The 26,369-nt window shown below is 59.4% G+C and overlaps 2 protein-coding genes across 2 annotated transcripts in view; one reads left to right on the top strand and one right to left on the bottom strand.

Annotated features, from left to right (window-relative positions):
• HDAC7 (histone deacetylase 7) overlaps window positions 1-19,806 on the top strand; it is a 35,484-nt gene extending 15,678 nt beyond the window's left edge. Inside the window, exons 2-25 of the mRNA XM_066567773.1 lie at window positions 4,565-4,755; window positions 6,182-6,272; window positions 7,086-7,197; window positions 7,284-7,399; window positions 8,010-8,132; window positions 8,625-8,734; window positions 9,020-9,136; window positions 9,458-9,656; window positions 10,322-10,530; window positions 11,225-11,434; window positions 12,243-12,453; window positions 13,057-13,190; window positions 13,701-13,821; window positions 14,060-14,109; window positions 15,069-15,176; window positions 15,601-15,656; window positions 15,802-15,889; window positions 16,107-16,226; window positions 16,761-16,858; window positions 16,959-17,077; window positions 17,300-17,433; window positions 17,556-17,640; window positions 18,006-18,144; window positions 18,434-19,806. Coding sequence (XP_066423870.1) covers window positions 4,565-4,755; window positions 6,182-6,272; window positions 7,086-7,197; window positions 7,284-7,399; window positions 8,010-8,132; window positions 8,625-8,734; window positions 9,020-9,136; window positions 9,458-9,656; window positions 10,322-10,530; window positions 11,225-11,434; window positions 12,243-12,453; window positions 13,057-13,190; window positions 13,701-13,821; window positions 14,060-14,109; window positions 15,069-15,176; window positions 15,601-15,656; window positions 15,802-15,889; window positions 16,107-16,226; window positions 16,761-16,858; window positions 16,959-17,077; window positions 17,300-17,433; window positions 17,556-17,640; window positions 18,006-18,144; window positions 18,434-18,479 — 2,987 coding nt within the window. The 3' untranslated portion in view covers window positions 18,480-19,806. The remainder of the gene's footprint in view (window positions 1-4,564; window positions 4,756-6,181; window positions 6,273-7,085; window positions 7,198-7,283; window positions 7,400-8,009; window positions 8,133-8,624; window positions 8,735-9,019; window positions 9,137-9,457; window positions 9,657-10,321; window positions 10,531-11,224; window positions 11,435-12,242; window positions 12,454-13,056; window positions 13,191-13,700; window positions 13,822-14,059; window positions 14,110-15,068; window positions 15,177-15,600; window positions 15,657-15,801; window positions 15,890-16,106; window positions 16,227-16,760; window positions 16,859-16,958; window positions 17,078-17,299; window positions 17,434-17,555; window positions 17,641-18,005; window positions 18,145-18,433) is intronic.
• Window positions 19,807-20,195: 389 nt separating this feature from the next.
• On the bottom strand, window positions 20,196-26,266 carry LOC136568011 (twist-related protein 2-like). Its single transcript, XM_066567857.1, has 2 exons — window positions 25,578-26,266; window positions 20,196-21,406 (listed from the first exon to the last, which is right to left on the bottom strand). The coding sequence occupies exon 1, from the start codon at window positions 26,054-26,056 to the stop codon at window positions 25,583-25,585; it is 474 nt and encodes a 157-aa protein (XP_066423954.1). The 5' UTR covers window positions 26,057-26,266; the 3' UTR covers window positions 20,196-21,406; window positions 25,578-25,582.
• Window positions 26,267-26,369: the final 103 nt, after the last annotated feature.

Here is a 26,369-nt window from a genome sequence, read left to right as displayed (position 1 = left end):
ATCTGGGCTGGAGCAGGGAGTGTTGAAACCAGCAGCACACCCAGGCCCAAAGGTGTTCCCTCCCTGTCCCTGGACTCTGGACCAGCCCTGAGGTTTTTGGGTCCTGGGGCCATGAGTTTCAAAAGGAAATGTGCACATTTGTGGGGAGAAAGTTCCAGAGAGGGCTATTAAATGTCTGACTCAAAGGTCACGAGCTGCAAATAACCAGGGAGAGCAATCAGAGGAAGCATCTCACCCTGATCTGCCTCCCAGGCCTGATGTGCAGCTCGTTTCTAGGCTCCAGCAGGGAAAATTCCCATTTTTGTGCTTGGAATGCCTAAATAACCGCTCTGCTCACAGGTGCACGGCATGGTTGGGTGTGTGGCTGAACCCTGGTTCGTGCCTTTGGTTGTGGGAAAGGTTTTGTGCTGCTCTGGTGACTTTGCCAAACTTTAATCATCGTCTGTCTCAATTTTTTTTTTTTTTATTTTTTAATTTTTTTTTTCTGGAAACTTTCTGCGGAAGGAAGTTTACAAGAATCAGAGCAGAAAAATTTGGGTTTACCCTGGTGGAAAAACTCTCAGGGGGCTTTTCTTGGAGCAGCATCAGCCTCGTCTCGTTGTGGAGCAGGAATTTGCTGTCTGGTGGGGAGGGGAGGGATCCACCCACATCTGGCTGAGGCGTAAAGCCCCTGAAACTCCCACTCCATGAGCTCCAGAAAGAGTTATCACAACTTGGCACCCGGCTGCTCCAAACATTACATCTTCCCTGAGCATCATCTGCTCCCTTATGGCTCCTGCGGGACGTGGCCGGAGCTCTCTCCATGCGGGGACAGCTGAGGGGGTGCAGGGCTCTCCCTGGAGCTGCCATCCCTTGGAGCTGCCATCCCTTGGAGCTGCCATCCCTGGAGCTGCCATCCCTGGAGCTGCCATCCTTGGAGCTCCCACCCCCGGATCTCTGTGCTAAGGAGAGGAAGGAGGAAAATGCCCCAAGCACTGGGATTTTGTGGGATCCTGCAAGGAAACCCTTCAGGGACACATGAGATGGAGGTAGGGGGACAAAGGGAGGTGTGGGCACCTGTGGGGGGTCCCCAGTGTCCCCCCAGAAGTGGGGCTGGGTGGGTTTGGTGATTTTCTCTCGTCGTTCTGGGGAGCAGGGTTTGGTCCCTAATCAAAGCCAGCGCCCCAGGGCCCAGCAGGGATAAAAGAGGCACCCCAGCTCCAGGATTTCCTATTTCTTGAGTTCTCCCTTTGTGATCTTCGTGTTCTTTCAACACGGTCCTTTTGGTGTGGTTTCTTATTTAAGTGTTTTTAATTTGAGCTCCCTCCCTCCAGCTCATTCCTTCTCCTCGTGCAGGGCTCTGGAGAAGACCTTTTCCCTTTTATTAGAGAGGAATGTTTTTAATCACCCGCATTCTTCAACCCGCCTGAACTCTGAACCTTTCACAGCAGATCAGCATAAGATGGGAAAGGCTTTTCTAAAAGAAGATGGTTTATTAAAAAAAAAAAAAAAACAAAAAACCCAGCCTGGATTTAACTGCTGCTCCACCTCAGAGCGAGCTGTGGGCAGGCAGGGGTGAGAGCAGGGATGAGGGCAGGGATAAATAGAGATGCAGGTGGGGATAAATAGGGATACAGGTGGGGATGAACAGGGATACAGGTGAGGATGAACAGGGATACAGATGAGGATAAACAGGGATACAGGTGGGCAGGAGGGCAGGGATAAATAGAGATACAGGTGGGGATAAACAGGGATACAGGTGGGGATAAACAGGGATAAATAGGGATACATGAAGGGATAAACAGGGCTGAGGGCAGGGACAGACAGGGATAAATAGGGATGCAGGCAGGGATGCACAGAACAGCAGAGCTGGGATGCCACTGCTTTGCTCCTCAATAACCTCCCTGCCCTGCTTTGTTTGCCTCTTTGCTTTATTTCCCCCTTATGTAAGCCCAGCTCTGTTGACGGCTGATTTGCCTCTTTAAAAACAATCAGGAAATGCCATAGCAAAGATTTCTGTGCCGGATTTTTTTTTTCTTTTCCGGGATGGCTGGCTGGGAGCAGCGTGGTGGTGTCCCGAGCGACACCAGCCCTGTGCTGCCACCCCCAGCCTGGGGAACGCGCTGCCACCAAAGTCCCCCTGTCCCAGAGCTCCTCAGGAGGCTGGGAGGTGCTGCAGGGCAAAGTGGGGCTCCCCACCCTCCCTGGCTGTCCCGTGGCCCCTCGGCTGCGTTCTCTGCTCCGTGCTGTGCTGGCAGCCTGGAAAATGCTGGTAAGGAGTGCTGGTAACGGGGCTGGAGCACAGAGCCCTCATTCATGGCCAGGCACTGCAGGGAGACTCCGTGTCACAGCCTCCCCTTCCCATGGAGGATCCACGGGCTGGATCCGCAGCTGCTGGCCCAGGGATGGTTTGTGTGATGGGCTCCTGGCCCCGCGGCTTTGTGGTCCCAAACTGGGCATCCTGGTCCCAAACTGGGCATCCCGGTCCCAAACTGGGCATCCCAGTCCCAAATTTTGCATCCCAATCCCAAACTGTGATCCTGGTTCCAAACTGTGATCCTGGTCCCAAACTGTGATCCCTGTCCCAAACCATGCATCCCCATCCCAAACTGTGATTCCTGTCCCAAACTGGGCATCCCACTCCCAAATTGTGCATCCCAATCCCAGACTGTGCATCCCAGTCCCAAACTGTGATCCCTGTCCCAAACCATGCATCCCAGTCCCAAACTGTGCATCCCCATCCCAAACTGTGATCCCAGTCCCAAGCTGCGCATCCCAGTCCCAGCCACGTGTCCTGGTGCCGGTGGCCTCTGAGGGTCCAGGCTGGGTTGGGGACAGGGACAAACCCCCAGGAGCCTCGGTGGGACTTCGCTTTTGGCTTTTTTGGGGCGGGGGGAAGGGGAGGAGCCGCGGGCTTGGCCGCCGGCCCCTGGATCATGCGGGAGGGGGTTGTTTACTGTAACTCCTGGCCCAGGGCCCAGCAGCAAACCCCAAATGAGTTCAAGCTGCACAGGGAGGTCACAAACAGCTCCCGGGGCAGGAGGGGCTTTGCCAGGGGGGTCTGGAGCTGAGGGCTCTGGAGCATCCCTGAGGAGGTGCCAGTGCAGGGCTCTCACACCCACATGGGGACAGTGGCTCCTGCCCAGAGCCCGGCTTTCCCTCCCAGTGCCACCAGCCTGGGTCCCTCTCACACTGCCCTGGCACCCAGCACGGGACGTTTTGTGTTTCCAAGCTCTGGAAAACTGCCCTGAGTTTGGTGGCCTCATCCTGGCCAGAAGCATCAGGGCTGGGACACCAGGGTCACCCCAGGGCACTGCCAGGCCAGGCTCTGCTCCCAGGGTGCCTTTTCTCATCCCAGCCTGTCTGAAAATCCACTCAGGCATCCCCAGCACGGGGTGGGCAGAGCTGGGGGCCGTGGTAGGAGCAGGGTCCACGCAGCCTCTTCTGCAGAGCCTCTTGGCCCTGGGGATGCTCCGCAGCTTTTTCCTGGCTCCAGGCGAGTGCTGAGGAGTTGTTTTGTTTTTCTGGCTGCTGCCCGGCCTCTCTCTCTCCCCCAGCAGCCCCCATCCCTTCCTGCTCCGCTTCCGCCGCCTCGCTGTTTGTTTTTGTAGGGACTGAAACAAATGATGCAGAGAGAGATTCCCGGAGCTTCCCCTGGGCTCTGCTCCCTCCTGGGGGTGTCTGGAGCAGCCCCTCCTTCACCTGGGCTGCCCCAAGCCTGTCCCACCCCTTTCTGCATGCCCCAAATCCCTTCCTACCCTTCTTTCCCCCAAAATCTCTTCCCACCCCTTTTCAGGTGTGTAACTGGCACTGTTTTGGGGGTGTGATGGGCAATTTCAGATGTGTAACTGGAACTGTTTTGGGGGTGTAACTGGCACTGTTTTGGGGATGTAACAGAGGATTTCATGTGTGTAACTGGCACTGTTTGGGGGTGTAACAGATGATTTCAGGTGTGTAACTGGCACTGTTTTGGGGTGTAACTGGCACTGTTTTGGGGTGTAAGGGACAATTTCAGGTGTGTAACTGGCACTGTTTTGGGGTGTAAGGGACAATTTCAGGTGTGTAACTGGAACTGTTTTGGGGGTGTAGCAGATGATTTCAGGTGTGTAACTGGCACTGTTTTGGGGTGTAACTGGCACTGTTTTGGGGTATAACAGAGGATTTCAGGTGTGTAACTGGCACTGTTTTGGGGTGTAACTGGCACTGTTTTGGGGTATAACAGAGGATTTCAGGTGTGTAACTGGCACTGTTTTAGGGTATAACAGATGATTTCAGGTGTGTAACTGGCACTGTGTTGGTGCCCCCATGGGGCGCTGTTTTGGTTTCACCCCTCGGGGAGGCTGTGCAGGGAACACCTTCACTCCAGAACCCTTCTCCTCCAGCACGATGCCGGGGGGAGGCACCTGCAGCACCCTGGATCCTCCCCAGAGGAGTGACACTTGCAGGAACCTCCTTCCCCAGCTGCCAGGGGAGGGAGGCTCTGCAGGCAGAGGATGCTCCGTGGCCGGTCCCCCTGGCTGGCAGGGCAGCTCCCTGCCGCTGTGCCAGCCCCGTGGCTGACCCGTGTCCCTCTGTGTCCCCGCAGCTGCCGTGAGCCCGTGCCCCTCCCCGCGGGTGCCCCAGGCCGTCCCCATGGACCTGCGCATCGGGCAGCGCCTGCTCAAGCCCCAGGACACGGCGCTGCTGGCCCTGAAGCAGCAGCAGCTGCAGCAGCAGCTCTTCCTGGCCAGCCTGCACCAGCAGCAAGTGGAGCAGCTCGCCCACCAGCACGTCAGGGTATGGGATGGGGCAGGGGGGGCACACACCCCGCTCCTGGCAGGGTTTGGGGCGGGATCGGGCATCTTGGAGGGGGAATTTTGCCCCCAGAGTGCACAGCAGTACCAGAATCAGGGCTGGCTTTTGAGTTCCCCTTCTCTGGGCAGGGATTCAGAGGAAAAGGCTGGAAATCCCAATGCCAAAATAACATTCCCAGGCGAATTCCTGCTTTTCCCCGAGCTGGAACATCTGGAGGGGTTTCCAGCCAGCACAGGGACCTCTGTGACGCAAGGAGGCTGCTTGGGGAGGCAGGTGGAGGGCTTGTGTCTCAATTCCAGGCCGAATTCCAGGGCTGGAGCTCCAGGGTGGCTGCAGGGGATCCCTGCGGGCCGGGGCTGCCCCGCCCCGGGTCAGCAGCACTTGGCTTTTCTGGGAGGTGTCACCGAGCTCCGGTGCCACCCGCAGCCCCTGCCCCGAGCAGGAATTCACTGCCAGGTTTCATTGGCACGAGAATCCAGCGGGATTTGGCAGGGATGGCTCCTCCGGGAGGCTTCAGAGGGAGGCAGGCAGGAGGACACGTCCAGGGAGTTGTGACCGTGCCCAGGGAGCTGTGACCACATCCAAGGAGTTCTGACCATGCCCAGGGAGCTGTGACCAGATCTGAGGAGTTGTGACCACATCCAGGGACTTGTGACCATCTTCAGGACTGAAATCCCCCCCTGCCTGTCCCCAGGGCTGCTCCAGGCTCAGGGCAGGAGTCAGTTCCATGGATCAGCTGAGATTTCCCTCCTATCATAGATTATTTTTTTCCCCTTCTGTGCTCCACAAAGATTTTTATTTTTTGCCCCGTTGCAACACGGCAGACGTGCCCAAACACCCTGAGAGGAGGCAGCGAGTGGGAGCAGACAGGTTTTGACTTTTACAATGTCCCCAGGGAGAGCAAAGCGTCCCTGGAGACCAAAACGTGTCAGGCTTGTTGTGATGGAACAACTTCACACGTTCCAGTGAGCCAGAGTGACACAAGGGACTGTCCCAGACTGCTCTGTCCCCGTGTCCCCCTGCCTGGGGCCAGGGAGGGGTCACAGGACTCAGGCAGGGCTGAAGGGGGGGTTATGGGGTCCTGTGCCCATGTCCCTGTCCCACAGGTGACCATGGAGGGGTCACAGGGCTCTGAGGGGGGCTGAGGGGGGGTTATGGGGTCCCTGCCCATGTCCCTGTCCCACAGGTGACCATGGAGGGGTCACAGGGCTCTGAGGGGGGGTTATGGGGTCCTGTGCCCATGTCCCTGTCCCACAGGTGACCATGGAGGGGTCACAGGGCTCTGAGGGGGGGTTATGGGGTCCTGTGCCCATGTCCCTGTCCCACAGGTGACCATGGAGGGGTCACAGGGCTCTGAGGGGGGCTGAGGGGGGGTTATGGGGTCCCTGCCCATGTCCCTGTCCCACAGGTGGCCATGGAGTCCCCGCACCGCGAGGCTGAGCCGGGCCAGCAGGAGCAGGAGCTGCGCCAGATCCTCAACAAGGACAAGAGCAAGAGGAGTAAGGGGGGCTCAGGGGAGGGGGCTCGGGGGGTTCTGCCCTTAGCCAGACCAAGCTCTGCTAAGGGGGAAAGGGGTGGGAGAGCATCCACAGAGCGGGGCTGCAACCCCTCTGGGACCCCTGGGCTGGCTTACAGACCCCATTCAGGTGACAGAGCCCGGTGGGACCCCCAGACCGGGTTCGGGTTTTCAGCCCCCCAGATTGAGCTTTCAGACCCACAGACTGGGTTTTCAGACTCTCAGATTGGGTTTGCAGCCCCTGGGCTGGGTTTGCAGCCCCCGGGCTCGGTTTGCAGCCCCCCAGTCCGGGTTTTCAGACCCCAGTCTGGGTTTTCAGACTCCAGTCTGGGTTTGCAGCCCCCCAATCCGGGTTTTCAGACCCCAGTCTGGGTTTGCAGCCCCCCAATCTGGGCTTTCAGACCCCAATCTGGGTCTCTGCCCCTGCCAGCCGCGGTCTCCCGGCGCCCTCTGGTGCCGATGCTGGAGGAGCCGCCGGGGGCTCGCTCCCGATTTTGGGACGCGCAGGGCTCCACATCGCACCTAATTAATGATTTATCAGTTAATTAACTCGCGCTCGGAGGTGCTGAATGCCGGCACAGATCCGCAGAGTGTCCCTGCTGTTAGCACAGAGCATTCCTGCTGGGACAGACAGACGGGGAACGGGGCGGGAGCAGAGCCAGCTGTGATGGGAGCAGAGCCAGCTGTGCCCCTCGGGGGTCCCCAGCCAGCCCCGAGCCCTGGGGTCGGGGTCCTGCCCACGGGGACCCTTCAGAGCAGCTCTGAGCCCTGTGGGGTCACTGTGGTCACCGTGCAGGTGCCGTGGCCAGCACGGTGGTGAAGCAGAAGTTGGCCGAGGTCATCCTGAAGAAGCAGCAGGCGGCTCTGGAGAGGACCAGCAACCCCCCCACTGCAACCCTGCCCTACAGGTAAAGCAGCTGCCCCCAAAAGGACCTGCCCCTGCCCCAAACCTGCCCAGGGGCAGCTGGGAAGGGGCTCTGGCTTCTCCCCGCAGGTCTCTGGAGCCCCTGGAGCCCGAGGGTCCCTCCCCTGCCATGCTCAGCACATTCCTGTCCCCTGTGCCCAGCACGTCTCTCGACACGCCCGAGCACTTCCCACTGCGGAAAACAGGTATGGCCTTGGGGATGTCCCCGTGGCCCTCATGGCCTTGGGGATGTCCCCGTGGCTCTCAAAGCCTTGGGAATGTCCCCGTGGCCCTCATGGCCTTGGGGATGTCCCCGTGGCCCTCATGGCCTTGGGGATGTCCCCGTGGCCCTCATGGCCTTGGGGATGTCCCCGTGGCCCTCATGGCCTTGGGAATGTCCCCGTGGCTCTCAAAGCCTTGGGAATGTCCCCGTGGCCCTCATGGCCTTGGGAATGTCCCTGTGGCCCTCGTATGCCTCGTCCCTCAAAGCCTTGGGAATGTCCCCATGTCACTCATGGCCTCAGGGATGTCCCTGTGTCCCTCAAAGGCCTTGGGAATGTCCCCATGTCCCTCAAGGCCTCAGGGAGGTCCCTGTGTCCCTCAAGGCTTTGGGGATGTCCCTGTGTTCCTAAAGACCTCAGGGATGTCCCCATGTCCCTCAAAGGCCTTGGGAATGTCCCCACGTCCCTCAAGACCTCAGGGATGTCCCTGTGTCCCTAAAGACCCCCGGGGTTGTCCTGGTGTCCCCGGCTGGAGCTGGCACTGGCCCCACAGAGCCCACCCAGGTGTGGCCAGCACTGACCCCTGTCCCCGCAGCGTCCGAGCCCAACCTGAAGGTTCGGTGCAAGCCCAGGAAGTGCCTGGAGCGGCGCAAGAACCCCCTGACCCGCAAGGAGAGCGCCCCCCCCTCGCTGAAGAGGCGCCCGCCCGACGCCATCGGTGAGGCCTGGACGGGCTCGGGGGGACCCCGGGGCTGGGCTGGGCTGGGACAGCTCCTGTGTCACCCCTGCTTGGGGACAGTGACACCAGGCTTTGGTGTGTCCTCCCCAGGGGCTGGGCTGGGATGGTTTGGGACTGGGGAGCCTGGAGGTGCTGGTGTGGGATTGGGGAGCCTGGAGGTGCTGGTGTGGGATTGGGGAGCCTGGAGGTGCTGGTGTGGGACTGGGGAGCCTGGAGGTGTTGGTGTGGGATTGGGGAGCCTGGAGGTGCTGGTGTGGGATTTGGGAGCCTGGAGGTGCTGCAGCTGCTCCTCCTGCTGCTTTTGGGGCCCAAGCTGGACCTGCAGGGCTGGAATTGCCCCAGGTCTGGTGTGGAGGGTTCCCACCATGGAGTGCTGCCTTCCGAGGGGGATTCAGCCCCAGAAGGGTGGGGAGCAGTGGTTGGAGGGGCTGAGGGGGTCTGTGCCCTCACCCCATGTCCTTTCCCCCCCAGACTCGTCCCCCAGCAGCAGCAGCACCCCCGTGTCAGGCTGCAGCTCTCCCAACGACAGCCTGCCCACCGAGCACGCCGCGCTGCCCGCTGCCCCAGGCGGGGCCCATGAGGTCAGCCCGGGGGCTTTGGGGGCCCCTCTGGGCTCAGGGGGAGGGCACCACCACAGCCCTGAACCCCCTGCCCAGGGGTGGGGTGCCCTGGGATGCCCTGGGATGCCCTGGCATTCCCTGCTCCAGGATGCTCTTCCCAGCCCAGCACCTCTCCCACACCCACCCTCCTCCAGGGTGCATCTCCCCTCTGCTGTCCTGTCCCGTGGGTGTCCCCAGGCTGTCCCCATGTCCCTGTCGCTGGTCCCTGGCTGGGAGCAGGGCTCTGATGGCTCCTGTTTGCTGCAGACACCGCTGGCCCAGCGGCTGCTGATGCAGGAGAGCTCCCTGGCCCAGTTTGCCCTGCAGAGTGCAGCCTCCCTGCCGGCCATCACCCTGGGGCTGCCGGCCACCACCGGCGCCAGGGTAGGTGCCCAGCTCCGACCCCAGCACTGCCTCCCTTCCCTTGGGGTTTGGGGCTCCTGGTGCTGCCCACGGGCACGGTGGGGACAATCCTGTGCCCTCCCGGTGCCGTGTCCCTGTGTCTGTCGCTGTCCTCGTCCCTGTCCCCTGTCACCATCTCTGTCCTTTTCCCCATCCCTGTTCCCATCCCTGTCCCATCCCTGTCCCATCCCTGTCCCTGTCCCCGCAGAGTGACACCGAGCGCCGGGTGCTGCCCAGCCTGGCTCACCGTGTCCCGGTGCTCCCATTGCTGTCCCTGTCCCATCCCTGTCCCTGTCCCCACAGGGTGACACCGAGCGCCGGGCGCTGCCCAGCCTGGCTCACCGTGTCCCGGTGCTCAATGGGCCGGTGCTCCCGGGCTCGCACCCGCCCGTCTTCATCCCGGCCAGCCTGGAGCAGCACGAGGCCGGCAGCGCCCTGTCCCCCCGGCTGCAGCCCGTCATCATCCTCGAGCCCTCGGTCACCCACGCGCCGCTGGTGGCAGGTCAGTGTCTGCCCGGGGACATGGGGACAGGGACAGGACAGTGACAGTGACAGTGAAACCCAGGCTGGGAATAGATTGGTTTGGTTAACAAACTGCTCACAACAGGATTACTTTCACATGGGAACTGCAAAATGCTGGCTTGAAGAAATGACTTCTAAAACCAGCCAGAGAAGACCTGATTTTGAGAGGCCTTTCTTGATAATTTTTATATTTAATAACATTTTAATTAATTATTATTTTATATTATTATTCGTACATTATTATAATATAAATATAGTATAATATAAAATATAGTATAATATAAATAAAATAGTATGATACCTTTATATTATTAATATTTTGCTATAATATATATATATTTATATATAAATATATATTATATATATATTTTCATATAAATAAATATATTATTGCTATTTATTACATATTATTTTATTATGCTATTTATTATATTACATTATTATTGTATTACATTATTATTATATTTATTACATATTATTTTATTATGCTATTTTTATTATTGCTATTTATTACATATTATTTTATTATTTTTATTTTTTTAAATGTATTTAATTTTTAAAAAATATATTTGACACCTTTACATTTTCTAACCTTACTGCAACCCCTCACTGTGCCCCCCTGCCGTGTCCCTGCTGTCCCTGCAGTGCCAGGCCTGGGGGCTGTCCCCTTTTCCTTCGCCCCGTCCCTGGTGCCCGCGGAGCGCCTGGCACTGCCCGGCCAGCACAAACCGCTGGGCAGGACCCGCTCGGAGCCACTCCCGCCCAGCCCCAGGGCCGTGCAGCAGCACCTGCTCTTCCAGCAGCACCACGCCCACTTCCTCGAGAGGCTCAAGCAGCAAACGCACCTGGGCAAGGTGAGACCCGCCGGGCAAAAAGAACGGAAATGTGGGGGAAAAATTCATTGATCTGTCTTCTTATCTAATTGCAAAATACTGCTTAAACCTGGGAAGAAGGAGGTAGAGAAGAAGGATTAGCTTCTGCTTTAAACTTCAATTTTATTTTATATATATAATATATAACACATAATATATACTATATAGTGTATAGTATATAGTATATATTATTGGTAATATATTATATAGTATATATTATATATTACATATATATAATAGGTAATATATTATATAATATATATTACATATTATATATTACATATTATAGTTTATATATTATAGGTAATACATAATATATGTTATATATTGCATATCATGCATTATATATTACATATTACATACAATAAATAATATATAGTTTATATATATTAATAATATATAATATAGATACCTTTTAAAACTTGGTTTTAGTTTCCTTTTTCTCTCAACAACACCTGTCTTATTCTATAACATTTCTAAGTCAGTATTTTTTTTTATCATACATAAAAATATATATAAGTTTATATATACACACATACACATATATACATACACACACACACATCTATATATATATGATTATATACAAATATATCCTCTGTGAGCGTTTGTTAGACTTGAGGAATTTCCTAGCCATGTGTTTTTCACGGCGCTGGTCGCTGTCCCCCGGCTGCAGCGCATGGCCAAGTCCAGCGAGAAGCCCCGGCTGCGGCAGATCCCGTCCTCGGAGGACATGGAGGCCGAGGGGACCCTCCCGGAGGCCGCGGCCGAGGCTGCGGACCCCGGCAGGGCCCGGGTGGAGCCGCCCCGGCCCGGCAGCAGCGGGAAGGAGCCCGAGAGGACGCAGAAGATGGGGCAGCCCCAGGAGGAGCTGGTCCTGCAGCAGGTACGGCAGGGAGGGGAGCGCTGGGGACACGGGACCGGACTGTGCCTGCCCGGAGCCCGGGGCAGCTCACTGGGACAGGGGCAGAGCTGCGGCCACCGCTGGTGGCAGCACAGCTGGGTGTGGTCCCCGAATTGCCGGGTTTTGTCCCCAGATTGCCGAAACTTTGTGCTCTCACCTTGCCGGGTTTTGTCCCCGAATTGCCGGGTTTTGTCCCCAGATTGCTGGAACTTTGTGCTCACCTTGCCAGGCATCCCCGAATTGCCGGGCTTTGTCCCCAGATTGCCGGGCTTTGTCCCCAGATTGCCGAAATTTTGTGCTCTCACCTTGCCGGGCTTTGTCCCCGAATTGCTGGAACTTTGTGCTCAAGTTTTGGGCATAGTCCCCGAATTGCCGGGCTTTGTCCCTAAATTGCCGAAACTTTGTGCTCACCTTGCTGGGCTTTGTCCCCGAATTGCCGGGTTTTGTCCCCAAATTGCCGGCTCTGTCCCATCCCTGCTGTCACTGCCAGGCTGATCCGGCAGGGAGCAGCAGATGCCGGGAGAGGCTTTCCTGCTTGTCCTGCCTGTCCTGCTTATCCTGTCCTGCTTTGTCCTGCTTGTCCTGTCCTGCCTGTCGTGCTTTGTCCCCTCCCATCCTGTCCCGTTTTGCCCTGTCCTGCTTGTCCTGTCCTGTCCCATCCTGTCCTGTCCCAGCTCCGAGCCCGGAGCAGCCGCTGGATCCGCTCAGCACACACCAAGCAGGGCTCTGTCCCCTGTCCCCCGTGCTGGGGACACCGACCCCTGTCCCCTGACGCTGTCCTTGTCCCCAGGCCCTCCTGTGGGACTCCTTCCAGCGGGTGCAGCAGCAGCTCCTCAAGCGCCAGCCCTTGGCCGACCCCCCCGTGCTCCCCCCCGGCCACCGGCCCCTGTCCCGGGCCCAGTCGTCCCCGGCCACGGCCACCGGGTCCCTCCCTGCCCAGGACACCAAGGCGCTGGCCCTGCCCGTGCAGGAGCAGCCGCCCAAGCCACACTTCACCACAGGTACGGTCACACCTGCAGGGCTGTCACCGCTGGGCAGGGACAGGAGGGGACCTGGGGGTGTCCTGGGGTGGCTCCACATCGATCCGGGTCAGTCCCGGACTTGGGAGTGGCAGGAGAGAGCCGGGGGGGGGGCCCTTCTCCTTATCTTGGGGGGCTTTTCCAGGCAGGGTTTGCCCACCTGGGCCCTGGCTGCATTCCTGGGGTTTGGGGCAGGATCTCCCATGGTTTGGGGGCAGAATGTCCCATGGTTTGGGGCAGGATCTCCCGTGGTTTGGGGCAGGATCTCCCATGGTTTGGGGCAGGATCTCCCATGGTTTGGGGGCAGAATCTCCCATAGTTTTGGGGCAGGATCTCCCATGGTTTTGGGGCAGAATCTCCCATGGTTTTGGGGCAGAATCTCCCATGGTTTGGGGGCAGAATCTCCCATGGTTTTGGGGCAGAATCTCCCATGGTTTGGGGGCAGAATCTCCCATGGTTTGGGGCAGAATCTCCCATGGTTTGAGGGCAGAATCTCCTGTGGTTTGGGAGGGATTTTGGTCAGTATTTGGGGTCTCGAAGCCCCTGCAGAGGAGCTGAGGGAGCAGCTCTGGCGGTGCCTGGCAGGGCTGGTTTATGACTCGGTGATGCTGAAGCACCAGTGCTCCTGTGGGGACAACAGCAACCACCCCGAGCACGCGGGCAGGATCCAGAGCATCTGGTCCCGGCTGCAGGAGCGGGGCCTGCGCAGCCGCTGCGAGGTGAGCTGGGAGGGCTGGGCTCTCCTCCGTCCCTCCTGATCCCATTCAGTCCCTCCTGATCCCATCCCACCCCTCCTGATCCCATCCCACCCCTCCTGATTCCCATCCCACCCCTCCTGATTCCCATCCCACCCCTCCTGATTCCCATCCCACCCCTTCTGATCCCACCCTGACCCTCCTGATCCCACCCCACCCCTCCCAATCCCATCCCATCCCTCCTCCCCAGTTTGTCACCATGTCCTTGGCTCGTTCCCTGCTCTGCCCATCTCCCTCTGGGATTTGGGCTCTGCTGGATGCTGGGCACAGGGAAGAGCTGATCCCCTCAAACCAGTGAGTTTTACCAGGCCCAGCCTAACAAAACCCAGCTCTGGGCTGCCTCTGGCTCCCTGACCGCAGTTTGGGGGTGCTCAAGCTCCAGCCCTGGGGGTCCTGCCACGGCTGCAGGGGGACAGCAGGACAGGGTTGGGGGGATCCCCTGTGTGTCCCCCCGGTGACAGCCGTGTCCCCCAGTGCCTGCGGGGCCGCAAGGCCACCCTGGAGGAGCTGCAGTGCGTGCACAGCGAGCGCCACGTGCTGCTCTACGGCACCAACCCCCTCAACCGCCTCAAACTGGACAACGGCAAGCTGGCAGGTGGGTGCCACCCTGGGCAGGTGGGTGCCAGCCCTGGGCAGGTGGGTGCCAGCCCTGGGCAGGTGGGTGCCAGCCCTAGGAAGGTGGGTGCCACCCTGGGCAGGTGGGTGCCCCCCCGGCACCTGTCCCTGGCCCTGGGGATGGCTCCCAGCAGCTCCCCTGGGTGCTGGGCACAGCCTGGCCCCACCCTGGTCCTGCCTGCCCAGCCCTGAGGCCCTGCTGGCCCCTCTCTCCACAGGGATCCTGTCCCAGAGGACGTTTGTGATGCTGCCCTGTGGAGGAGTGGGGGTGAGTGTTCCATCCCTGAGCCGGGTTTTGGGGTCACTGCTCCATCCCTGATCTGGGTTTTGGGGTGTGGGGTCACTGCTGAATCCCTGCTCTGGGTTTTGGGGTCACTGCTCCATCCCTCATCCAGGTTCTGGGGTCCCTGCTGAATCCCTGCTCTGGGTTTTGGGGTCCCTGCTGAATCCCTGCTCTGGCTTTTGGGGTCCCTGCTCCACCCCTGCTCTGCCCTTTGGGTAGGGCTGTTCCTTTTTGGCCCCTCAGGATCTCAGGGCAGCTCCCAAAGCCCCTGGGCTGCCTGGGCGGGGGTGTTTGATGGAGGTGTTGGATCAGAGCAGCCCGGGGTCCTTGGGGGTGTCTGAGGATCCCACTCTGCAAGGGGATCCTGGATCCAGAGCCCCTGCGGGGCTGGCAGGAGGGGGGTCCCCACTGAGGGAGGGCAGCAGTGACACAGGGACAGCAGCTCATCCCTTCTGAGGCCTCTCCATTCCCAGCTTTCCCTCCTGGTTTCTCTGCGTTCACTGCCTTCTCCTCTCCTCCTGTCCCTGTCCCTGTCCCTGTCCCTGTCCCTGTCCTGTCTCTCTCTTTCAGGAAGGGGCTCCCTCGGTGCCTTCCTGCTGCCTCTTCTGGTTCTGCTCCTCTCCCTGCCCGCTGTGCTGGGCACCAGCTCTGCTTCCCCTGCTCTGCCTCTTTCCCTGCTCTGTTCCTGGGTGCCCCCCTGGGCACGGGGAGCTCTCACCTGGCCCCCAGCAGAAGAGATTTTTGACTTTGTCCGGCTCTGACGTGGTGCTGATGTTTGGTTAAACACTAAAATGAGATAAACCAGGTAAAGGAGGGCGCTGGGCAGGGAGGAGAGAGTGGGGTGGCCAATGTCACCCTCGGCTGGCGCAGGACACCAACCCCTGCTGGGTGAGGCTGCTGTCCCCATGTGCTGTGTCCCCCCGTGACCCGTGTCCCCTCTGCAGGTGGACAGTGACACCATCTGGAACGAGCTGCACTCGTCCAACGCCGCGCGCTGGGCCGCGGGCAGTGTCACCGAGCTGGCCTTCAAGGTGGCCACCAGGGAGCTGAAGGTAGGGGGGGCCTGGGGGGTCCCAGGGCTGTGTCACCCCATGGTTTGGGGGTCCCAGGGCTGTGTCACCCCATGGTTTGGGGGTCCCAGGGCTGTGTCACCCCACAGCAGGGCTGTGTCCCCCATGGCTGAAGGTCCCTGAGTGGTGTCACCCACGGTTGGGGGTTCCAGGGCTGTGTCACCCCATGGTTTGGGGTCCCAGGGCTGTGTCACCCCACAGCAGGGCTGTGTCACCCCATGGTTTGGGGTCCCAGGGCTGTGTCACCTCATGGTTTGGGGTCCCAGGGCTGTGTCACCCCATGGCCAGGAGTCCCTGAGTGAGGTCCCCCCACATCCAGGGGTCCCAGGGCTGTGTGGCACGGGGGACAGGGGCTGGGTGTCCCCCTGGGGTGGCAGCTCTGACCTGGCCCCTGCTCTGTCCCCAGAACGGCTTTGCTGTGGTGCGGCCGCCCGGACACCACGCGGATCCATCCACGGCCATGTAAGGCCCCTCCCTCCCTGAGGCACCCGGGGAGCCCCAAAAGCAGCTCCAGGGCTCAAAGCCACCCCAAAACCCCCCCTGGGAGCCACCCCTGCCCAGGGGGAGCTCGGGAAGGGCCCGAGGTGACTCCCACCCCTCTTCCCAGGGGATTCTGCTTCTTTAACTCGGTGGCCATCGCTGCCAGGCAGCTGCAGCAGAAGGGGAAGCTCAGCAAGATCCTCATCGTGGACTGGGTGAGTCCCCCCCGTCCCCAGGATGTCCCCAGGATGTCCCCAGGGCCAGTTCCTGCTCCAGCTCTTGTGGGAGCGTGGCTGGAACCCCTCAGTGCGCTCAGGACTGGGGAGCAGGAGCAGATCCTGACCTGGGGGACCCAGCCCCGCCTGCTTTGGGCTCTGTGAGGTTCTGGGGCCGCCCAGCAGCTGCCAAAATCCTCTCTGGGTGTCCCTGCAGGACGTTCACCACGGCAACGGGACCCAGCAGATTTTCTACAGGGACCCCGAGGTTCTCTACATCTCCCTGCACCGCCACGACGACGGCAACTTCTTCCCGGGCAGCGGGGCTGCTGATGAGGTGGGAGGGGACAGAGGGGACAGCAGGACACAGCAGGACACAGCTGGACACAGGGGCTGAGCGGGGACAGGGCCCTGGGGGCTCCTTTCCCACCCCTGACCCTGCCTGGGCCGCCCAGCACGGGGATGGAGATGGATGGAAAGGCAGGAAAATCCCGGGGTCCTGACCCTGCTGTGGCACCGGGCAGGGGGGACAGGACCCCCAGAATGCTGAGCATGGCACAGAACAGGGGGCTGGGAGCCCCAAACACCCTCCCATGGCACAGGACAGAGGGCTGGGACCCTCAAACTCCCTCCCATGGCACAGGACAGAGGGCTGGGACCCTCAAACACCCTCCCATGGCACAGGACAGAGGGCTGGGACCCCCAAACACCCTCCCATGGCACAGGACAGAGGGCTGGGACCCCCAAACACCCTCCCATGGCACAGGACAGAGGGCTGGGACCCCCAAACACCCTCCCATGGCACAGGACAGAGGGCTGGGACTCCCACCTGGCTCCCCCAGAGCCTCACCCTGTCCTTGCTCCCTCCCAGGTGGGCGCTGGCCCTGGCGAGGGCTTCAACGTCAACGTGGCCTGGGCTGGAGGGCTCGACCCCCCCATGGGGGACCCCGAGTACCTGGCTGCCTTCAGGTAATGTCCCCATGCCCGTGTGCCATGCTCTGGGTGGGGCTGACCCCGTTCCTCATCCCCCATGTGGGGCTGACCCCATTTCCCGTCCCCTTTCCCCCAGGACCGTGGTGATGCCCATTGCCCACGAGTTCTGCCCCGACGTGGTGCTGGTGTCGGCCGGATTCGACGCAGCCGAGGGCCACCCGCCCCCCCTGGGGGGCTACAAAGTCTCTGCCAAGTGTAAGGAGGTGGCTCAGGGTGGGCTGGGACCCCCTTGGGGTCAGGTGTCCCCCCTTGGGGTGGGGTGCCCCCCTCCCACCCAGGCTGGGACCCCCGGGAAGGGGCGGCCACTCCTGGGGGAGCCATGGGAGATTTTGGGGTTGGGTTTGGGCAGGGGGAGGTGACACTCCTGGTGTCCCACAGGTTTGGGCAGGGGGAGGTGACACTCCTGGTGTCCCACAGGTTTTGGCTACATGACCAAGCAGCTGATGAGCCTGGCAGGGGGGGCCGTGGTGCTGGCACTGGAGGGGGGGCACGACCTCACGGCCATTTGTGATGCGTCCGAGGCCTGCGTGTCCGCCCTGCTGGGCCACGAGGTGAGAGCCAGGCTGGACTGGCACTGACCCTGTGCCACTGCCCTGGCCTGGGCACAGCCCCCCATGAACCTCCCATGTCCCCCAGTGCCACCACCCTCCATGTCCCCCCGTGTCCCCCACAGCCGGAGCCACTCCCCGAGGACAGCCTGAGGCAGAAGCCCAACGCCAACGCCGTGCGCTCCCTGGAGGCCGTGATCCAGGTCCAGAGTGAGTGGAAACCTGGGCCACCCCTGTCCTGGGCCACCCCTAACCTGGGTTATCCCTAACCTGGGTTATCCCTAACCTGGGTTATCCCTGTCCTGGGCCACCCCTGTCCTGGGCCACCCCTGTCCTGGGCCACCCCTAACCTGGGTTATCCCTAACCTGGGTTATCCCTGTCCTGGGCCACCCCTAACCTGGGACACCTTGTCCTGGGACACCCCTGTCCTGGGCCACCCCTAACCTGGGTTATCCCTGTCCTGGGCCACCCCTAACCTGGGTTATCCCTGTCCTGGGCCACCCCTAACCTGGGACACCCTTTCCCAGGCCATCCCCTGTCCCAGTGTCCCCAGCCCCGCTGTCCCCTCCCACAGGTAGATACTGGGTGGCCGTGCAGCGCTTCGCCTCCAAGCTGGGCTGCTCCTTCCTCGAGGCTCAGCACCACGAGGCCGACGAGGTGGAGACGGTCACGGCCCTGGCGTCGCTCTCGGTGGCCGTGATGGTGGAGAAGAGGTGACATTCCTGGGACTACCCTGTGCAGGGGGGTGGCAGAGGGCAGGGCAGTGTCCCCACCCTGGATGAGGCTCTGGGCTCCTGGGAACCCCGTGCTGGGCTCATCCCAAATGGAAACCCAACCAAACCCTGCTGGGACCCCCGTGCTGGGCTCATCCCAAATGGAAACCCAACCAAACCCTCCTGCCTGGGGGTGGGGGTGTCAGCCCTGCCGGCAGCGTCCCCTCCTGTCCCCTCCCTGTGTCACAGCCGTGGGATGTGGCCCCTCACGTGTCCGGTTCCCTCGCAGGGCACAGGAGGAGCCCATGGAGCAGGAGGAGCCCATGAACCAGTGACCCTTGGGGACATTCCCGGCGTGGCCGGAGCCCCCGAAGATCCCGATCCCGTTCGTCCCCCTCGCTCCCGAGGCCCTGGGTGGGCCTGGACTCCTGGAAGGGACATTCCCACATCCAACAGGACGGGAGCACGGAGAGCCCCGAGCCTGGACCGTGCCCAAAGCCCCCCCCCAATTTTGGGACCCCTCGAGGGGGTGAAGCCCCCCCAGCCCTGCAGCACTGACCCCCCCCATCCCGGGACCCTCCTCAGCGGGAAGGGCCGGACGTTGGGATGGACGCTCGGACCACCCTGGGGACAGTTCCCAGAGCCCAGGAGGAGCATCCTGGGGTTTGCTCCATGGGATGGGATCTCTGTGCCCTCTCCAGAGGGTCCCTGGCTCCTCTCACCCTGCTGGGGCACAGGGACAGAGCGGCAGGGACAGGGCTGGCAGCTCAGAAGCATCCCCAGGAAGGTTTAGGGCATCCCAAGGAAGGTTTAGGGCATCCCAAGGAAGGTTTGGGGCACCCCAAGGAAGGTTTGGGGCATCCCAAGGAAGGTTTGGGGCACCCCAAGGAAGATATGGAGCCCCCCAAGGAAGATTTGGAGCATCCCAAGGAAAGTTTCGAGCTCCCCAAGGAAGATTTGGAGCATCCCAAGGAAAGTTTGGATCCTCCCAAGGAAGGTTTGGGGCATCCCAAGGAAGGTTTGGATCCTCCCAAGGAAGGTTTGGAGCTCCCCAAGGAAGGTTTGGGGCATCCCAAGGAAGGTTTGGATCCTCCCAAGGAAGGTTTGGAGCCCCCCAAGGAAGGTTTGGAGCCCCCCAAGGAAGATCTGGAGCCCCCCAAGGAATGTCTGGAGCCCCCCCAGCGAGGACAGAGCGGGGCCGGGTGCGGGCAGTGCCCGGGGTCCCCCCTGCCCTCGCTGCCCCCTGCCCCAGTTTGCACTATGGACCCTGCCAGCCCTGATGTGAACCCGACTCCTCTTCCCGGGGGAATTTTGGGTGCCTCGAGCCCCTTCCAGCCCCCCGAGGCCCTGGCTGGGTGGGGGTCCAGCCCCTGAGCCCCTCCCCAGCCCAGGCTCCCCAATTCCTACTGGGGATCCCCCAGGGATGCCCAAACCCCCTTGGTCCTGTCCCCATTGCTGTCCCTGTCCTGGGGTGACAGGGGCAGATCCAGAGCCTCCAACCCGAGGCTTCCACCCCAATTTCCCCTTCCCATTTCCCCAAAAGCCTTCCCTGCACCCTGAGGGGCTCCAGGAGCAGGCCCTGTCCTGGGGCTCTGGGGACAGAGGGGACAGAGGGGACACAGCCCTGGGGACAGAGGGGACACAGCCCGGGCTGAGCTGGGCGTGGGGAAGCTCCGGCCGCGGTGGCGGGAAGAGATTTTGTATAAAAACAAAACAAAAAAAAAAAAAAAAAAGAAATTTTAAAAGAAAAAAAAGGAATCAAAACCCTTGGTGTGGCTCAGGGTGGGGGTCCTTGGGTGGAGGGGGGGTGGAGGGACCTCCCAAGCTCCATCCTGCTGGAGTTTACCAGGAGGAATCCACCATGCACAGGATGACGTTTTCCTCATTTTAAGGGTTTTTGGCTCATTTTAATTTTTTTTTCTCATTTAAAATGCAGGGATTTTTTTTAAACAAACAAGATGCACCAAAATACTTGAAAATGTTCTTTTAAAAATATATTTCACCTTTAAAAAAAAAAAAAAAGGTTGGAAGCTGGAGTCTCACTCCACAGATAAGTTTTTGCCCTTTATTTTTCAAGCACAATTTTATTTTTTGAAAGAAGATTTTAAGTTCTGAAGCCGATTTTGTTTCTCAGCTGTAAAATCCTTCCCGTGAGGTGCCGAACGAAGCCACCACAGCCTCGTTTTTAACAGAACTCTGATTTTTTTTAAGCACCTCCAGATTTTTTTGAAGGCTGCAGTCGACTCCCCAGAGCAGGGAATCCACTCCCACTGCACATAAAAATTGGGAATTGGGTAGAAAAAGTCACTCTGGGCCTTCCCATGGCTCCTCCGTGGATTCTCTGGTGTGCCCCAAACCTGATCACAACTGGAATTCCTCTCCCATGGAATATTTGGGGGCTCAGGTCTGTTGCAGCCTCCCTGGAAGGGATTTTCCCCCTCTTTTTTCTGTTGTAACAGGCAAAAAAAACTGATTTTTTTTTTTCCTTATTCCAATAAAAGCGGCCCAGCCGAGGGAGGTGCAGGGGGGAGCTGGCAGCACCATTCCCTAGGAAAAACGAGGATTGAACCCTGGAAAATTCCCCTTGGGCTTTATTGGGGTCATTTTGGACACCCCAAAACCTCCATCGTCCTTTCCCCACACCCCCAAAAGATCCCAAACCCGTTCAGAGTTCCCAAAATGGCTCCAAAATCCCAAAATTCCCAACGGCTCCATCTCCAGCTTTGATTCCCGATAAATCCCGAGGAATTGGGAGCTTCCACGGGGGCGTTGGTGGGGCCCATCCGTGGGGCAGGGGGTGCCTGGGGGGGATCAGCAGCCCCCAAATCCCCCTGAATCCTCATCATCCATGGGAACACAATCCATGGGATCGTCCCGGCGTGGAGCCTCCGGAGTGGGATGAAAGCGGGGGGGGGACCCCCGAGGTCCTTGGGGGGCTCCAGCCCTTCCCCTTCTCCTCATCCTGGAGGAATTTTCCTGCTCGAGGCAGCTCTAGGAAGGGCTCGGCTTCCCAGCGGTCCCGCAGGAGGAAATTGGGATCTGGGGGTTCCTTACCTGCGAGCCCACAATAAATCACAGCCCCGAGTTCCTCCAGAGCATCTGAACCGACTCAAACCTGCTCCTGCTGCGGCTCCCTCGGGCTCATCCCTAAAGTTTTTGGGGTCCCTGGGGCTGTCAGGGGTTTGGGGGTCATTCCCTCCTCTCTCCAGGGAGGTTCCTGTGGAGTTTTGGGTGCTGGAGCTGCTTCCATCGAGGCGGAGACCTGGGGGGAGACAGTGGGGTCAGCTTGGGCTCAGCTTCCCAAAATCCTACAAATCCATGCCCTGGAGCCAGCGGGTTCAGCTTGGGCTTGGCTTCCCAAAATCCTACAAATCCATCCCCTCAAGCCAGCAGGGTCAGGCTGGGCTGCCTTCCCAAAATCCTACAAATCCATTCCCTGGGGAGAGACAGTGGGGTCAGGTTGGGCTCAGCTTCCCAAAATCCTACAAATCCATGCCCTGGAGCCAGCAGGTTTATTCCATCCCCTCCCACTTTGTCTCTGGCTTTTTCCTCCTCACCGAGAGCTTCCCCTCTCTGGAGAGGGGCCTGGGAAGGGATAAATCAAATCCTCCAAGAATTCGGCCCCGGGAAGGGCTGAGGATAGAGGGGAAAATCCCCCAAAGGCCGAGGTGTGAGCCCTTGGAATGGGTGATGGGCACATCCAGGGGCTCGAGCACAATGAGCAGCCAAAATTCCAGAGTCATGGCCAAGGCAGGACCATCCCAACCCAGCCCATGGGAAAATGGATCAGCTCCCTGAGCCCAGCGAGGTCTGATCCCAAAAAAACCCCTCCGGTGGGATTTTGGGAGCCTCTGGAGGGTTGGACAAGGTTTAACACCAAAAACCCTCCCGGGGGGATTCCAGGGCTGCCCGAGGGCTGTGGGAGCTTTGGGAGGAGCCCAGCGCTGCAGGATTTGGGATGGAGAAGCTCATGGAGCTCCCTCCTCGCCCTCCCTCGGCATCCCCGCCTTTGTCCGCCCCAGGAACGGGAGCTGAGGCGGGCACGGGCGCTCCCGCAGCTCCTCCCGCAGCTCCTCCCGCGGCTCCTCGTTCCCCCTCTGCTGCCGGAACCTTCCCTGACAGCCGGGATGAAAAACGGGCTCGTTCCCGAGGCATTCCCGGGGCCCAGGCAGCTCCAGCGAGCTCCTTGCAGGGGCCATAAACCCGGGGATATTTCCTCCTTCCCCAGGGCTGGATCCGTGATTTTCTGTCTGGATTAATTTTAACTAATCCTCAGCAGTGCAGGGACTCTGCCATGGAGAGCAGCTCCGTCCCTCTGGGTGGTTTTTTCTATTTTTAGTGAAAATGTGGAGGTTTTTGATGGAAAAACGAACCCAGCAGCTCTGGTCGTGCCCGTGACAATTCGGGGGATTTTGGGGAATGTCCCACATCCCTCACCAGGGCAGCTCCTCCTGCCCCTCCAACACCTCCCCTTCCACCCCGAGTGAAAACACAGCTCTGGGAAGAGCAGATTTTGGGGAACCCTCCGGCCTCCAAACCTGCTCTGTTCCGGGGGAAATCCCAGGGGCACCAAATCACCCAGGAACAGATTTCCCGGGATTCCAGCAGCTCCTCACCTCTCCTGAGAACTCAGCCCCAAACTGGGCGTCCTGGACCACCCTGAGCACTTTAACCTGGGGGCTGGATCCACTTTTGAGGGACAGATTTGGGGTGGGAAGGGATCCCTACTCTCCTGCCCGGCTGCAGAGGGATCCGGGGGGTTTTAAAGCAGCTGGAGATGGATTTCCTGAGCAGGGAAATAATAGGGAATAGGGAACAGGGATGGGAGCTGTTCCCGAGCTCCCCCAGTGCCCCGGAGCAGCGAGAGGTGTTTATAAATAAAAGCAAATGAAGCAGCCGCCAGACAAAGCCGATTCCAGGCGAGAGCAACAGTCCCCAAAGGGAAGATTTGAAGCCCCTAAAACAGTTACTTTCAAGAGATGATGGGTTAAAGCATAGAATATAAAGCAGTTATGGGAAATATTCAATGTTAGGAAATCACATAGAGCAATAAATTGAGTAAGGTATGGAACACAATGACAGGGAAGAGATAAAGACAGACAGTGATAAGTTAAGAACTGCTGGGTAAAGCACGTTTAGGGCCAACATGTCAAATTGACCCTGAGACCCTTGCCAAGGCCTGGAGACTAAGCCAACTACACCGGGAATTGACCAAATTTGGGGAGAGGTTCAAAAGTTTAAAGAGGAAGACTCCTCGAAGCTGATGAAGGCCGACCGGAACGACCCCTGAGAAGATCCTCAAAAGAGAAGTCCCCGCCCACGCTCCGCCTACACCACTCCCCATATGTATATGCATGAATATGATGTAATCCCAAACCTAAAACTGTATAAAAAGGTACGCTTTTGCTGTAAAGATTTAGAAATCCCATTTTAGGATTTCTCCGACGTCGTAATAAAATACCTCCTGCTTATTTGACTGAGTCTCTTAAGCAGTAATTTCTCGCCTTTTGGGGCAAAAATCGGCATCAGATTTATCCAAGGTCTTTCAGGAGAGACAATTAAGTGAGGGCAACGCGAGAGAGGCGATAAATCCAGGGAGACAAATGAAGGGCAAGGAACATCAGCCCTCAGCCTCTCCCCCCGGCAGTTCCAGCTCCCAGCCTCATTTTCTCCTCCAGCAGGGAAAGAAACCATTTTAATGTGCTCAAGACTCTGCCGAGAAAAGCTGAGCCGGGGGAACTTCAAACGTGATTTCTGTTGCCTGAGGGCTCCATCCCTCTTTTTCCCCGGCTGATGTCTCCTGGTTAACAAGGGCACATCCAGCTTTTCCAGCCCCCTTTGATATTTAATAGGCTGAGTTCCACCATCCAGGGGCTGCTTTCCATTAGGAAATCCCAACCCCGAGCTCCGGGGTCGTTCACAGAGCCTCCCCAGCCCGGCACCGCTTCCCCCGCGGCTCTTCCCTGGTTTTGGGGTTTTGCTGGGAGAATCCCCGTCCCTCTCGTCCCTGCCTGGCTGGGATTGTTCACCGGGACCCCAGAACGCCGCAGGCTTGCCCGGGGAGCGCGATTCCCTCCCCAGCTGGAGGATGCAGGCGCGGAGACGCTCGGGGTGGATTTTACCGGGAATGATGATCCCGCTGTGCTCACGGGAGCTCTCCAAAGTGACTGAAGGGTCTTTAATCCCTCTGTTTATCCCTCGGCTCTGCCAAGAACTCGGCTTAAATAAACAGCTCTGGGAGCCGCGTCGGGTTCCGCACACAGAGGGAGCAAAAATGGGTCTGGGGGTGCTGGGGAGGGGGCTCAGCCTCCCCCACCTCCCCAGGGCAAAGGGATTTTAGTCAGGCTTCGTAAAATTCGGGATGAGGTCGTGCCAAGCAGCTTCCCTGTCTTTGGGGAGAGCCCCCACAACACCCCCAAAAAAACTGGAGAATCCAACCCCAAAGTGCCAAACCCAGAAGGGGGTGCCCAGAGGAGGGTGAGGGGTCCGGGGGGGCACGGGGGGCTCAGCATCCCGACTGGTCCTGGTGGATTTTGGGCATCCCAAAGTGAGGACAAGGGGCCACCCGCTCCTCCTCTGGCCAGCCCCGAGGGGAGGTGACCCGGCAAGGACAGGATTTAATGTCTGAAACAACAGGGTCTGCCCCTAAAAATTGATATTTTTACGTGAATTTAACAAAGTGCCAGATTTCCTGCTGGCTGGGAGGGATCTGGCTGGCAAAGGGAGTTTCAAGGTGGCCCATCCTGAAAGGAAATCCCCTGGGAGATGCTCGGCACCCCGAGCCAGCCCTGGCACCTCCACGGCCTCGAATTCGGGGCTGTTCGGTGCCTGAGGAGAGGCAGGAGGAGCCCAGGTCCTGTCTGGGGGCAGCGGGGCCCCTCGGGAGCCGGGGTCCCGTGAGGCATCCCCGGAGCTCCTGGCTCAGGAATGTCCTCTGGAACTTTCTGTTCCTGCTCTGCGGGAAGTGCCGGCGCCTCGTTGACCCCGCTCCTCCCATTCCCGATTCCTCCCAGCCCTAAAACTCTGAATTTTGGGTTATTCCCCTCTCAGCATCCTGAGCTGAGTCCATCAGATTTCCCTATACAGTGCAGGATTCCCATGGATCCAACGGGATCACGGATCCCATCCTGAGTGCAGAGCTCTGGGAGAGGAGCAGGGGAAGCCAGGCAGGCTGCAGGACACGAGGCCACCCCAGGGCAGGGCGGGTTTGACACCTCAGCAGCTCCAGCAAGACCAGGATGGGATTTGGGAATAAATCAGATTTTTAAAACCCCCTTTTGAACCTTTCCTACCCCTGCTGAGTGGGATCAGCTTGGGAACCGCCACCTCCTCCCGCTCTGGAGTCTGCTGGGACAAATCCCTCATGCCCAGAGCGCCAGGGGGGCGGCCACGATTCCCAGCGGGTGACACGGCGGTGACGCGGCCACACGTACCCGGCTCAGTGCGACGCTGACATGGACCAGGCGCCCTCCATCCTCCACACGGAGAAGGCGTAGCTGAGCCTCTCGTGGGCCAGGAAGTTGCAGCTGGTGGCGACCTTGTGGTCCAGCTCGTCGCTCTGCAGCACCTGGCACAGGAAGTCGATGTAGCGAGCGGCCAACTTGAGCGTCTGGATCTTGCTGAGCTTGTCCGAGGGCAGCGTGGGGATGATCTTGCGCAGCTCGGCGAAGGCGTCGTTGAGGGACTGGGTGCGCTGGCGCTCCCGCACGTTGGCGATGACGCGCTGGGCGTGGGCGTCCTCGGGGGGCTGCGGGGCCGGGCTGCGCCGGCTGCGCTTGCCCTGAGCCTCGGGGGCTCCGCCAGGGCCCTGCCCGCGCTTGCGGCCGCTCTTCCTGGGCAGCCGCTCGGCCTCGTCCTCGCTGGTGGCCGCGCTGCCCTCGGGGGACTCCGGGGAGAGGTTTTCCTCCTTCATCTCCTCGGCTCCCTGGGCTCCCGAGGCGCAGCCCGGAGCATTCGCCCTGGGGCTCCCCGGGCGCCCCAAGCCCCGCAGAGCCCTCCAAGGAGCTCCTTGGCTTTTCCTTTGGGCCAGGAGAGGAGGGCTCTGGGATGACTTCGGGAACGGCTCCTGCTGATAGGGCGAGCGGGGCGGGGGCGGACCAGGCGCAGACCAATGCAGGGGAACGCCAGCGGCTCTGGAGCTTATGGGTTCCAGATTTCCTCTCTCCCTCCCCACCGCCACCCCGAGCCCTCCGGCACAGATGCTCCGGCTGCCGCCCGGATGTCAG

The sequence above is a fragment of the Molothrus aeneus genome, chromosome 30 (genome assembly GCF_037042795.1).
Source record: "Molothrus aeneus isolate 106 chromosome 30, BPBGC_Maene_1.0, whole genome shotgun sequence".
Lineage (NCBI taxonomy): Eukaryota > Metazoa > Chordata > Aves > Passeriformes > Icteridae > Molothrus > Molothrus aeneus.
Note: the sequence above shows the minus strand (reverse complement) of the source record. Positions and strands in the feature narration are given on the sequence as shown.